This window comes from Amblyomma maculatum, chromosome 2 (assembly GCF_055883805.1).
Source record: "Amblyomma maculatum isolate TAMU_Amacu chromosome 2, ASM5588380v1, whole genome shotgun sequence".
Lineage (NCBI taxonomy): Eukaryota > Metazoa > Arthropoda > Arachnida > Ixodida > Ixodidae > Amblyomma > Amblyomma maculatum.
Genome location: NC_139345.1, coordinates 133167757 through 133182725, shown reverse-complemented (window position 1 = coordinate 133182725; position 14969 = coordinate 133167757). Strand labels below are relative to the sequence as shown.

At 46.6% G+C, this 14969-nt stretch overlaps 1 protein-coding gene across 1 annotated transcript in view; it reads left to right on the top strand.

Annotated features, from left to right (window-relative positions):
- Window positions 1-14366, top strand: part of LOC146199924 (bcl-2-related ovarian killer protein-like) — a 151966-nt gene extending 137600 nt beyond the window's left edge. The window contains exon 3 of the mRNA XM_084595299.1: window positions 10352-14366. Within this exon, the coding sequence (XP_084451425.1) occupies window positions 10352-10468 (117 nt within the window). The 3' untranslated portion in view covers window positions 10469-14366. The remainder of the gene's footprint in view (window positions 1-10351) is intronic.
- Window positions 14367-14969: the final 603 nt, after the last annotated feature.

Below are 14969 nucleotides of genomic sequence, written 5' to 3'. Positions count from 1 at the left end.
CTGGAGTGGATACGCAGAATAGCAGAAGTCATGCATGTGGTAATCCTATTACAACTTGCAGGTGATTTTGTCCTGTATGGGACGTGGGTGGATCGATGGTATGATGAAGGTTATGAACGCTTTTTTACTGCCAAAACACATCCGTTAGTCAAGCAAAATACAGGCACAACTCCCATGTACACGTAATGAGTTGCGGCTGGTGCTATGACGTGCTTTTTCGGGTGATCACGCCATGTTTTCCTGGTGTTTCGTTCATCACTGGTCATCCTTGTCGTTACCGCCGTCGTGGACAGTGAAGACAACAGCAATGAGGTTGAGGAAAATGATGCACGGTTTTGCTATAGCGGTCGGGGGGCCTTGTGGTCACGCAGCGAAGGCCGTCCCGCCCTATGGTGCGTGAAGACGAGGTCGAGCAGAACAACCATTTCTTCGTCATCCTTTAAGAAACATCTTGCTCGCTGGCGCAACAAAACAAAGGAAATAAGAGCCGTACCGTAGCCTCCTCTAAAGGAGGCTATGGCCGTACACGACTTCGCACGGAGTGGACATGTGTGAATAATTAGGCAGGGCCGTTGCCTCTCTGCAGGAAAAGTACAACAAAAACATGTCTCAATTTGCTTTATTACAGACGCTGAGCAGGCTAGGGCTAATCTGTCGCGGCGTTGACGGATGCATCACAGTCGCCATAAAATGTGAGGAAAAAACAAAGAGCTACGGGCTGCAGTGCATCGTCCGTCCCAGGGAAGGCTTTTTTTTTTTTTACTTTGGTTATGTGGCACTAGGGGAACATTCCTCTTCATCTAGTGTCTGTGTCGTCAAAACATTTGTACTACTTCTGCCATTAGAGAACAGTCCCTGAGTCGAAATCATATAGGGTAAGGGTGCAGTTTATTCGTTCAAAGTTCTGAAGAATGGGCGAATTGGAAAGGGCTTTCGAAGCTAAATTAAACGATAGCCAACATGTCAGCTGATATGGTTCAAAAGAACGCCATGGTTTAATAAATGCTTCCTATAGAAGAGCCCCACCGTAAGTTTGTTCCACTTCAAATTCTCTTCTGCTTGAAGCGGTAGCTTGAGAAGAACATGATGTAATACGCCCTCCACGAACGACGTGATGCGTTTCTGAGCCGTCATTTTTTTTATTTTTTTGCCACATGTTAATGCAAGGTAGACAATTCGCTTTGTTTAAGGGCTGATTTTTTTTTGCGCCGAAGCAGTAAAAACAAGGCCTGGGGCCGATTGTGGCACCGTTCATCAGTTTCTTGTTGCCAAAATTAAGCTTCGATTGAGGAAAACGGAGAAAACTAGAAGGCCTTTCAGGTATGATCTGGATCAAATTCCATTAGAATGTGCTGTGGAAGTGAGGAATCGATTTCAAGAATTAGATCTAGAAGACAGAGAGCCCGAAGAGATGTGGATTGATGTTCGTGATATAATACAAGAAGTTGCTACTAAGGTAGTTCCAAAGCAAAAGAAATGCAAGAAAGCAAACTGGTTATCTGAAGAGGCTTTGCATATAGCTGAGGAAAGGAGGATGGCAAAAGTTATGGGGGAAAGAGAAAGATACAAGGCTCTCAACGCGGATTTTCAGAAAATAGCAAGGAGAGATAAGAACGCCTTCCTGAACATACAGTGCCAAGCAGCTGAGGACAACAGCCAATTAAGGAACACAAGAGCTCTGTATAAGACAATCAAAGATATCAAAGGAAGCTTCTGTGCTAAGCTGGGCGTAATAAAGTATAAACAAGGCAAAGACCTCACTGAAGACTAAGAGATAAAGAAGAGGTGGCAGGAATACACAGAAGAACTGTACAAGAAGGACCCGAATGTGCAAACCCAACATAAGACGGTTGTGATTACTGATCTCGAGCCGGGCATCCTGAAGAGTGAAGTTGAATGGGCCTTAACCAGCCTTGCTAAGAACAAAGCTAGTGGAATTGATGACATTCCAGCTGAGTTGCTTCAAAACCTCAACCATGACGCTGTTAACATTTTGCATACATTATGTCAGAAGATTTGGACAACCCTGCAGTGGCCACAGGATTGGAGGAGGTCAGTCTACATCCCCATTCCAAAGAAAGGCAGTGCCAAAGATTGTTCCAACTACCGCACGATCGCGCTTATTTCGCATGCTAGCAAGGTGATGTTGAAAATCCTCCAAGGAAGGCTGCAGCAGTATGTGGATCGGGAGCTTCCGGACATGCAAACTGGGTTTCGCAAGGGCAGAGGAACTAGAGACCAAATTGCCAACCTTCGCTGGATCATGGAAAAAGCAAGAGAGTTCCAGAAACCCATCTACTTCTGCTTTATTGATTATGCGAAAGCGTTTGACTGCGTATATCACAGCAGATTGTGGCAAGCTCTCCAAGAGATGGGATTTCCAATTTATCTCATCTGTCTCCTCAGGAACCTGTATGAAGGACAAGAGGCCACAGTCAGAACTGGGCATGGTCTTACTGATTGGTTTCCGATTGAGAAAGGAGTGAGGCAAGGCTGCATACTGTCGCCCTGCCTATTTAACATATATGCAGAGTGCATCATGAGGAAGGCCGGTCTGGACGAGTCTTCGGCTGGAGTGAAGATTGCTGGAAAACGTATCAACAACATTAGATATGCGGATGATACCACTTTAATGGCAGAAAGTGAAGTGGAACTCAAGAGACTTCTGATGCGCGTACAGGAAGAGAGTGAGAAATTTGGGCTTAAACTGAACATTAAAAAGACAAAGATCATGGCGTCTTGCCCTGTCAAGTCCCGGAGCATCAATGGACAAGGAGTGGAAGCTGTGACAGATTTTCTCTTCTTGGGCTCCAAGATTACCTCGGAAGGAGACTGCAGCCATGAAATTAGGAGACGCCTGCTTCTGGAAAAGAGAGCAATGGTTAGCCTTGACCGCCTAGTAAAGAGCAGAGACATTAGTCTGCCAACCAAGATCCGTATAACTTGTGCTATGGTCTTTCCAGTTGTGATGTATGGATGCGAGAGTTGGACTGTGAAAAAGGCTGACCACCGCAGAATTGACGCGTTTGAATTGTGGTGTTGGCGAAGACTCTTGAGAGTTCCTTGGACTGCCAGAAGATCAAATCAGTCGATATTGTCGACCATAAACTCTGACTGCTCATTGGAGGGTCAAATTCTAAAGTTAAAGCTCAGCTACTTTCGTCATCTGATGAGAAGAGAGGAGTCGCTGGAGAAAGATTTGATGTTGGGAAAGGTTGAGGGTCGCCGGAGAAGGAGTAGGCCGCGAACGCGATGGTTAGATGGCATCCTCGAGGCACTGCAGATGAAGTTATGTGATGTTAGGAAGATAGTGAGAGACGGGAAAGCGTGGCGTGACATGGTCCATAGGGTCACGAAGAGTCGGACACGACTGAACGACTGAACTGAACTGAGAGATACTCGGGTGACAGTATATCTTTACATCTTTATCTATTGCAGCTGAGAGCAACTGCTTCGATCGTCCCGATGCCTCCAGCATTTTTGCTTTTTATTGACTGTGGTTTTATTTTAATGCCACCCTATTTTCTCTTTTTTTTTTCTCTCGCGTTCGTTGGCTAAGGTTGTATCTGACGCTCTATGTTAATTTGACGAGACGGGAAGAAAAATTGTGAATCAAGTATAAAGATCGAATGACCAATAGCGCGAGGTCCGTCGTGCGGATGTGTCACAAACGGCAGCAACGTTTTAACCCGACAGGATTGGGAACGATGTCACTTAATCACAAGATGTTTTTTGAAAATATATAACTTTTATGCGTCGAACGCCGTAGACGCTATAAACGAAAATAATTAGGAGACGAATTGCAAGCCAACCGACGCAGAAAAGTTTCAATAGGTTTTTAGGCAGTGAAAAATCTTTTCCACCGGTATTTAGCTCACCCTAACCTGCACACACTCGCTTATGCAGAAATGTAAAGGTAGAAATTATTTTTGTCATAAGTCGAAGAAGGACTGTTTGCTGAAAGCTTTAAGATTATAAGTGATAGGCTTGCTGGGCTTAAACAGTATGTTTTGTTTTTATTATTCGTAGCTTTTTTCCGTAGGGCATGAAGGAGTATGTTGTGATGAAAAATAAAATTACAAGGGTTCAACGCTGCAGAACCAAATATTGAGCGAAAGCATTACCTACGGGTTACTGAGCATTCTTCTCTTTTTCTCCTTCCTCAGCCCACATATAAAGCCCCGCTTTACCAACCCGTATGAACGTGCCTTAGTGGCCTATAGGGGTAACGTTAATTTCAGGGTCCTAGCAGGCATTCTGACATAACCGTCCCATGTGAAACGAGAGACCCAAGATGGCAGCTCTTGCCAGCCCACATATAAAGCCCCGCTTTAACCAAGCCGTATGAACATGCCTGACGTCACGTATCACGTCAACACCAGCTGCGTCTCTAGCGCCACGCCGACCGCTTTTGTGCCACGTGGGGTGTGACGTCCCGCGCTGCGCCGTGGCTGTGAACACGCTACGCCGACCGTTTGAGTTGGTAGCCCAGCTCTCACCCTAGTGTCACGTTGGGTGTGACGTCACAGCATCACGTGGGTGCAGCTGCGCTACGCCGACCGCTTCAGTTGGTAGCCCACATGGAGAAACAGCCTTGGTTAGAGAGGCCCTTGCCTTTCCCAATGCATTGGAGAAAGTGGCGGAAGTGACTTCAAAATTTAGGGTTAGCCAAGTCAGGCCATTAGCAACGGCATCGCTGTTGCTATGAAAACTCGAGCCACTAGTAACGGCGTTGCTAAGGGCCCGAGGTACGTAAGCGTTGAGGAGAAAGAAAATGTGGAGGGTAAAGGAGGAGGACAGACGTTGCAGCATCCGGTCGCGGAGCGGCCGCACCGGCTTCAAAAAGTGAGGTCAGGGCCTCTCCTAAGTTCTTTCCTTCTTCCATGGTAGTCCAGCTCTCACCCTAGTGTCACGTGGGGTGTGATGTCACAGCGTCACGTGGGTGCTGATGGCTCGAAACCTAGAGTATTATTGCTTTCGCAATAAAAAAATTGCGCGAAATGTTTGAAAAAAATAAATAAAACAGCTTAGTGATTTGAGAAACTCTATGAGAAACTATAGATGCGGCCCCTATATTCGGAGCGAGAAGCTCTGCATCTAGGATCCAGATTATCTTTGGCATCAGTGCCGAGCAAGCATACAACATATGACGAGCATCTTTACCGTTTTTCGGAATTTGCAGAGAGGATATTTTCCTGGCTTGCGTTTGTGTGGGCGTGGGGGGGGGGGGGGGGGAGGGGGTATAAATATTGTAATGTAGGCCAATTCCTAATACGGCAGGAGTAAAGGCAACCACCACCCGGACTTTCCGAAGCTCAATGTCTCCTGCGCATGCCAAACCATTGGGAGAGCTCAGCGCACATGGAGGCAGTGCTCTTTCAGAGAAGGAGAATAATATCAACCAAACTGAGGACCAGATGAATTGACGAGGAAAGAGGGGCCAGGCGGCTTCGATAATCTACACCTCCTTGAGAATGGAGGAGGTGATGTGAGTCCCAGTCAATTTGAAGTGATTACGGATTGCGAGTCGCCAGTCGATGCCGGTTCTGGTATATTCCCGAGGCCGCTACTGACGCGCTGGAGCAGAAACGTTATTTGAAGGACCTCTGTGTCTATGGCTGGCCTGCAGTAAGTATAGGTTTGGTTTGGTTTAGGGTTTAACGTCCCAAAGCGACTCAGGCTACGAGAGACGCCGTAGGGGAGGACTCCGGAATTTTCCCCCACCTGGGGTTCTTTAGCGTGCACTGACATCGCACTGCACACGGGCGCCTTAATTTTCGCTTCCACCGAAAAGCGGCTGCCGAGGCCGGGACTCGATCCCACATCCTTGTGCAGAAGGTATAGGGCAATGAAGAAAGCAAGGGTAATGGTGCTCACATAGCAAAAGTCCCTTTGGACATCAGCCAGATCACCACAGAGGCAAGGAAGGCCCAAAAAGTGAAGTCTTATTAAGGGCAGGTTTGCAGTTACTGTCGACTGCAGTTGTTTTCAGCCTTGGTTAGAAATAATTGCCCTCTTGCGTGTGCGGGACTGATGATGGATTACAAAACGGGCTGCTTTGTGCTCGGGCGGCGCGACTGGAAACGACTAAGAATGGCGGCTCCCGATCGCGTACTGGTCAGAAGGATATCGTCATGCGTGAACGGTCATTCGCTCATCATAATGCCCAGCCTGAGGGTGGTGGTGCAAAGAAAGTTCCACTGATGAGATGCGGTAAGAAGGAAGGACAACTAAACAAAATCGCTGCGTTAGATGAAATTAAAGCCAATGTTTTAGGAAGATAAGAAGGTGCCATCCATGAACGTGACACTGCTGTCATCGCGTTATATCACCGCAGGAATAAGGAGCGGGATAATGGAGGACGGCGTGAAAACGCGAACGAAATATTGATTCTGGCCGCAGCTTTCAACGCTGAAGTGTCACGACCCCCCGATGTAAGGGGCATATCGAGCGCGCGTGGCCCAGAGAGGATGGTAAACTGAAAGGGGTGGGCTGAAAGGGCGATGATGGGATTCAAGCAATGACCGTTGCTATGCTGTTCTCTGAGCTGTTCGAGGTTGGGGATGCCTGGTCCAGCGCAGGCACCTTTATTTGCCTCGGGGGCTATTTTGTCGAGAGTTGGAAAAGGCGGGGTCGGGCTATTCACAAGACATCACTGAGAATTTTTGAACAACTCAACATCGATATCCTGACTTCAGTTCGCCTTCAGTTTGTTGGAGGCTTCAATATTGTTCTTTCAGCGGCCAAAAAATGAAATAAATTCAAAAATTACTATATATATATATATATATATATATATATATATAGTAATTTTTGAATACATCAACTGCAGCAATAAAACGGGTTTCTAAGAGTTTTTATAAAAGTTAAAGTTGCAGAAAATAAGTGCGTAATGGTAATAGGTGACAATCTCATAGTGCGCATGCAGAAGGTCTCCAAACTTGCAACTTTTTGAAATAGCAAAAACGGTGTTTTCAACCTCTAATGACATACGATTTTTTTTTCTCTGAAACCGCGCCTTATCTTGTAAAACTAAGGTTTATTCCTTGGTGTCGACACATTTGCTCAGCACTTATAAAAAGTTTAATGAAAAAGAAAAATGTTCATGTGCCTTCGATTACCGTTCTTATCTGAACGCGCCCATATATATTGATTCGGTGACAAAGGTAGCCCCACGGGATGTGTCAAACGACGCCCAGAGTACTCTCGCGCATCTGTGAAAAATATCTGTAACCACAGTGCCTCTCAGTATGGGTAATGCGGAAGAGTGGGAATAACTGATCCTTAGCAGAGAAAGCGAGGGCAAATTGCAGGCCGTAGAGTTTGCGCTTCATGAAATATCGCGGCCGTCTCGCGCAGATCATTTTATCCTCTGCTTCCGTGTGAAGGTCGTCGGTTGGCATTCTGGTTAGGCTGAAAACCTGCCCGTCTTGTGGGTAACAGTGCCCTATTGCCGGCTGCCGAGCATTTTGCGCCAATACATGAGAAATGGGGAACCCATTCTCCAAGCATACGCAGCCAATGCACTTGCCACCGCTCAAGGCGCCTTGCGAAGCCAATACTGGTTACACGACCGGCTGGAACAAAACAGCGGCTAGCTCCCTCGTGCCCATTTTCGCCGGTTGTAAAGTACACACAGGCCTTGGCCGCGCCGTGTCTGCCGTCTTCCGCCTGGCGCATACTGTACAAACAAACAGGCCAGTGTCCGGACAGAGCGGGCGCTTATTTACGTAGAAACCCTCAAGGATAAAAAGTTCACAAGTAAACGCCCCGCCACTTCCAGTGGTCGCACATCAATCAAGCATTTCCCTTTGAGCTACTTTGCTGTGCGAGCTAAGAAAAAAAAACAGACAGAATATTTTCTTTTACTGTAGGAGAGGAAGTTATAAGTCTGGGCAGCGGGCTGGGAGAGCAGCCGCTTTTCCCGCACCTCCTGGCGCTCATCGGCGATTGTATACACGTATCCCAGATGGCTGAGAATCTCCCCCACGTCCTTCCTGGTCTGCCGGCGTCAGTCCCAGGGAGGCCCTTCAAACCGGCGAGAGCCGCTCAGCTCGCCTGGTATTGGTGCGAGAGACGTCGGATAGGGATTTTACCCCTCGGGGCACTGCGTCCGCTTTGTCCTACACCCGGCTGTGTGGATTAGGCTGGCTCAAAGAATCTTGCAATATTGCAATAGAAAATTCTCGACTGGGAGTGCCCGCTTCTGCTGTGAGTCTGCTCTCCGCTTTTGTCACTAGCACAGCACAATGAAGTAATTTGTCTCTTCAGCATCGTTGCAAACTGACCGGTAGATCGATGATTTAGAATCGGTAGGATAGGTCGGTGATGTGCGTCAGAAATGTTTCCGTCGCCTGCGCGTAGCCGAAGGACGCAGAGGGTATAATTTCACACGGACTCTTGTACCTCGCTATACGATGACTACTTCAAGGATGAGCTGAGCAGATATTGCAGCTCTGAGCTTACCTTTGAGTCGCCTAGAAGCGCTCTGTATAGTGTGACGACACTCTGTGGGGAAGTTGCTGTATTAGATCGAATGTGCGAGGGAATATTGCCCTACCACACGTCAGAATAGAGGCTCTTCTCGGAATCATCTCAGAATTGCAAGATTGCTCACACCGTGCTCGAGGCCTAAACGAGCGTCCTTCAAGCTGTGGTTTCTGCGTATTCATTTGACGTCTTATATTTGCTCTGTCGATAGGAGTTAGACGAATTGTAGGGTAATAGCTAATTGGCTCAAATTACTCTTGTTTAGCTCATCGCAGCATATGAAAACATACATTCGCTAAAGGTAAAGAACCCAGACACTCGCTATAGCGTATTGTGCATATTTTAGCACTTCTGAAGTTTCATGGTATAGCAGTAGCTATCGCAGCTAACGTAGTACGGGCACCCCGTACAAATTGAGCGGTATCCTAGCATTCTATATGATTACTCGTTTTGTTCCCCGTATACCCATTTCCGCACCCTTCTGATGTGCCTGGGCGCATTTAACGGAACCACGGCGCATCGAACCAGGCGGGCAAATGGTATCGACCATGTCGCTAGCCTAATATACTCGATGAGCAACTTTCCCTGCCGCGCAGTCGCGTGCATGCAGCGGTATCGACCCGCGCAATCCAGTTTGATGTGCCTCTGTTGAGGTGAGTCGAAAACGCCGGGCTCGAACAGACCTCTTTTCTAATGCAAACTGGCGGCCTTTGAAGCAGTAGACAGCAACCGTTTTATTCTATCACCTCGAGCTTGGAGCATAGGGAGCAATTGACACGTTTGTTAGCGATGCAGAATCGCGATGTGTGCACGTCAGTGTGCCAACAGCAGCAACAGCTGGCAAACAAGAAAATCAAAGCGAGAGAGCAGATTCTTAAGCTTTATGCCTATGAAAAGAAAATATCTCTCAAGAATCGAAAAAAGCAGAAATACTCGAGACCTGTCAAGCTCAAGAAGGTGAGTGTGTGCTTGTTACAAACTAAGAAACCATTTCGTAATCAGCGCCAATGATACCAAGCGATCCGTAACTCTGCATGGTTCCCGAAAATTTCTCCCGATTACAAATATGCGCGAACTAGTTGCAGTAGTTATAAAAACGCAGTCGATGACGTTAGCTTTCTCGTGGCCGTCGCTATTATTTTTTGTCATTCTACGTCTCCCTCATTGCATTTCATTCTGCCGTCCACAAAGCACGCGAGTACGTGGCGGAGAGCAGTAAGTGTTTTGTGGCACCTGCGAAACAAAAGAAAAACATATGAGGTGTGACGAACCACGAAATGAGCAAATGGCAGCTTTTCTTAAAGTGGTGCAGCGCAACGGCACAAAGCCTAGACAAGAGGATGGGACAGACACGCCCATTCTCTTGTCTAGGCTTTGTGCCGTAGCGCTACACCACTTGAAGATGTCAGACCAACTAGCCCTCCACTTCATGTTGTATAGCTTTTCTTAGTTCCCACGCGTTTGCAACAATCACGTGCCGGTATTTCTGAGAAGCCGCCCTGCGAAGCCTAGCGACGGTAAATCTTCCTCTCTGTGTACGCAGGGCTATCTTGCCGAGTTTTCGTAATAGACTCGCAGTTTTATTGATCCCACTGCGTTGCCTGAAAACAGCCGTCGATGCTTCCTGCAGTTTTTCTCCTTCAATTTGGCAGCATGCTGCGAGGTTTCAAAGTGCACGTCGCAGCACGCCATATGGTGAAACACTCACCTGAAGCAGTGTGCTCCGCCGTTTTTTACAGCCCACTGGAGCTTGAAATTATTGAATGAAACGTGTCATACCATGCCAAATCACACCATGCCGTATTGCTCCCAACTGCACTCGTTTGATTCACTTAGATCTCATATCTCTTTCCACTCGCAGGGAACGCTGATTACACGGTTCCGGAGGCGGCCGCAACGGTCCATCCTGGTCGATTTCTTCCTGCTCGTGGCCGGCCTGGTTGTGGTGGTGCTACTCTTCTACTACTGGCTCTCCTGACGCCCGCAGCGGACGTTGCAGCTCGCAAGAATGCTGTGATTACGACGTCCTTCCGCCAAGCAGTGTCCCACCCTATTGCTGCGTTACTCCAAAGAGGAGGTGCTACCCACCTGCGAGTGCCCGCACTAGTGTTCCTGTGTGAGAACGCCTGTTTTGAGCAAGAGCGGATACACCGAGTGTTTTGGTGCTTGTGGTTATGTTAGTGCTTTGAAGAACTCTGCGAGATTGCGTTCAACAACTGCAGGGTCGGGAGACTGTTCGTCTGGAGTTGTGGGCACAACAGGTTTCGCGAACCATAACGAGCACAGAACCGGTGATATAACAGACTTGTGTACTTGTGAATTCAAGTCATTTTCGATTTGTTCCTTGTAGTCACGTTACCAGAGTTTATGTTCCGTTTCGTTTGTGGGCGTCGCTGACTGCACCGGTTCCGTGATGCCCATTTGCTGGCCTCAGTAGAAGTTATACATCACGTCTGCCTCCAGGAGAACATGGTTGCTGAGTACGGCGGTGACATATGAGTCGAGCTCATGCCAAGCAGTTGAGTGTGAAAGTGAAGTGTGGACATTACGGAACATAATGTCGGTGTGACACGGTTTAATTGCGTGAGTGGTATCGTGTGGTCCTCCCACCTTGCTACCATTGATCCACCGCGCGTTTTGCGCTTGTGAAAGTCATTGAACTAGAGTCTTCAGTTCCTGGACTTCTTAGTGAATAGAATGCACTAGTGGTGTTGAAAACCGAAACACTGTAATCTCAACTTCGCATTTAATTTTAGGGAAGCGTCAGCAAGGTCAATAAGCAAGCGTTTTGTTCGCTAGCAAGGTAGAAGGAGCGCGCACAAGCATAGAGGAGAGATATTGCCTCTTCTTAAGTTTCAGAAAATATTCACCAGTGCTATCCACTGAAAGAAGCTCTGAAAGACAAGTTTCACCTCATCAACTCACATTCAATAAAAGGGGTCGTGGATAGTGTAGTTACAATTACCGTCCGCAAGGGGGACATCCTTGCAAAAGCTATTCGAACACCCTTTAGTGACCGAGAAGTAAAACAAATCATTTTGAAAATGTAAGCACTGCCCGGAAAAATTGCCCACAAATCCACCTCGGAGTTGGTTCTGGCTTGTTTGTTTTTTCTTTGTTTCTTTGACTTATTTCCTGTAGGTGCGAAATCAAAGAATCAGTATTAGTGAACTGACAGAAGGCGCAGATGTACAGCCACGGCACGATTTGAGTTCGTTAAGAGTGGCAGCTTAGGTGTGCAAGAAAAACAAAAAGTCAACTTAATTGTTTGGCGAGGCGAAAACTTGTCTATAGCTTCATAAGTCGGATATACCGCGCCATAGACGACGTCACATCACACTTTTATGTCGCGATGGTGTGTTTCTGCTACGATCTGCAAAATAGGGATGGCACCTGGAATGCCATACGTGTACGTACGTTTCAATTGCACAAATGGTAATGTTATGATGCTAATGCCATTTTTTTATTCATGCTCAGAAGGATCCCATGGAAACAGGCGCAAGTAATTACTTGACCGCGCTCGCTCATTTTACAGGAAAAATGTTTACTTCTATTCAGTTGCTTTCGGCACTTGGAAGGAGCGATTTGATATGCTCTCTCCGTTTGCTCCGCGGGGTAGAGTTCCTAAGCATACTGTAGACAAAAACGACCCCAATTTCCGCGTTTCTTAACGTACTGCAGGGAGTCTAGGTCATGTGCTACATGACGCATTACGTTCTTAGACATATTAATCAGACTTCATACTGCAATAATACACAAAGCAGTACTGGGGAAGGTCATAAATTTGTACATGCAGTGATAAAACCCGTGACTAAAAGTGCGTAGTGCACCTAAGAACGCCCCCCAGTCTGGTCCTTTCTCTCCTCTTCCGTATAGTGTTAGAGCCGTGGGTTCATGGCGTGCAGGGATACACAACGGGAACCACAAGTCTCTGGGACCAAATGACGCTTGGGCTCCCGCTACACCACGCAGCAAGTGCGTTCGATGCTAGCTCTATTTCCGGCGGGTTGCCCGAAATAAGACCAAAACAGGTTACATGACTAGCCGGCCGTCCAGGGAACCGTGGGAACAACGGCAGCTGCGTGCTGTCTCTCCGCTAGCCTGCTTTCGTTTCTTTGAATTATGAGATGGGACTTAGGAGCGAAGAATAAGTTAGAGAAGTGCGCGTAAGAAGAAACGTCCAATCTGTGTGAGCTGGTGTACACAATAAACTATGTGGCGTGCACTTTAAAGGGCGGGCGAGGCTTATAATGCAGTAGGATGATATACTGCCCTGCTGTGCGGCAAGCGTGGTCCATGGTTAGAAGACCAGTGCATTACCAGTGTAACACTGTGCTTCACTTTATCACTTGTCGCACCGAATGAGCGATTCAACACCAAATACAGTAGATTGCAGGGCGATTAAATTAAGCGAGCAAATGACAAATCTTTATTCCAAACCTAGCGCCTTAATTTGAGTGCCTATGCATCAGCTATTGCATTAAGTGTTATAGGAACGTGAAGCCAAATAATCGCAGACAGAAACGAAGCTGCAGAATGCCGCTCAATATTTAGATTAATGAAGATATTTATTGCTAAGAAATTTAAAAATAATCAGTAAATATAGTTGCACAAACTGACTTTAGCCACGCGCACGCTCTTTTATCGATTACAATTTCAGGAAAGAAGATTTTTCATTGACTTTAAACGCGCTAAGAGTATTTTAATGTCGAAGTTGATCGTGCTCGGTAAAAGTACCGCCATTGTTCGTCCTATTGTTTTTTGTCGTATTTAGTTACTTCAATGCTGCTTTTTGCCGCCTTATCAACCGAAGATGAAAGTGTCACCGTTCGCGACGTCATCGTAGGCAGCCGCAGTTATCATCTAAAATATGCGAGAGGATTTCTCTCTGTAGTTAACACTCCATACAGCCAAAAACGAATTAGTCTGTCGAAAGGACTCATGACGACAGTGCAGTGATGTGAGGAAGCACATATCTGAATCGGGAGGGGGAAAGCGTCTGCCGCTCCCCTTCAATCAGAACACAACTCGTGTGCTGTTTTAATACAACAAATTGCGTCTGCCGCTGCAGTGAAGTAAAAATAAACAGTTCCGGCTGCTTCCCATTCAATACCATTTTATGAGATTATCCGTAGCATCGTCATTTTGTGCGCGCATTTTGCCTGCGCTTCGTTCTGCATGACATAACGTTGGTGCTAGTCAGCGCAGGAATTGACCGCAAGTGTAGTGATCGTGACGGGATTGCGTGGAGTGTACTTTTGCTTTTTCAGTTTCTTTTGATTTTGATGAAGAGCCATTGCTTTTAATCAGTGCTCGAGAGCGACGCCATTTTCACGGATAAGCAAAATGACGCAAGTCGGTTCCTTAGACAAGGCATCAGATGTCGCTCACACACTCAAAAATAAACTGTGAAGATATTGTTGCAATGCCATCGCTCTTAAGTATCTCATGAGGGGCACTGCAGAGTGCAATGATAATCAAACGCATCTGCAGGTTCTTGTAATGTTTGTCTTGCGTCTTAGTTTTATCTTGTGCACAGACGAGCCAGAGAACAAAACTGCGCTTTTAGGTATTTGTTGTTTCTGCCCTGATCTTTAGAATGACTGTCTTGGTTTTAGATTTCATTGTCGATGAAGATAAATAAAGGTCAATATTATTTATAATACTTTTAGGCTTTCATGTCTACGTCGTTATATTGCTTTGACTGTACACGGCTCCAAGATGAAAGAATTGCGAGATTTTATGTTTCAGCTCCCCACCGTTGGATGGGACACCGCAGGTTGGTAGCAGAATCACGTTACTGAATGCGTCTTTCTGTCGATATTGATCTTGAGAACGGTTATCTAACACAGGTGGAACTTTTAATGCACAAGCGTTGCTTCTCACATTCTTAGATTCTTTCCAGGTGATTGTGATGCTGCCTTACACCTACCGTGCAAGGAATAAAACAAGAACCCGCGACTAATAGGTTTCCAAGGCAGACCCAGAGGAGAAAATTGGCTTCACTGGCTGGCCGCTGCAGTGACCCCAGGGTCAAATAGTTTTTGTTTCTTTATTTATTCTTCTCAACGAATATTACAATGTGCTAACAGAAGGGTTGAACAGTGTGTAAGAAACCTTTTAGTTTACTAGAGCGGCCTGAAGAGGCATCTATTCAAGTTTCTCAGTTTGGGCATTATACTTTGCTTTAAGGTAAGCAACACATTCAATGATGTGCTCCCTCTCTGAGCGAGCATCCATTTCAGCCTGTATCTCAGCTATCCTCGTCTTCCATGCACTGTGGGGAAAAGCAATATGGTGAATTCGTATGGCACGCCCCTTTGATTATGGACAGGAAAGAACCGTATACAATATGGTGGCACTGTCAGGTGCTTTCTTAAGGTTCACTGAAAGATGTTCCAGAAAATTACTGCATCCCAGCATAAGAGAAGGTATCGTGTATGGTTCCCGGCTTATGGCAAAACAAGGAATACAGCGAC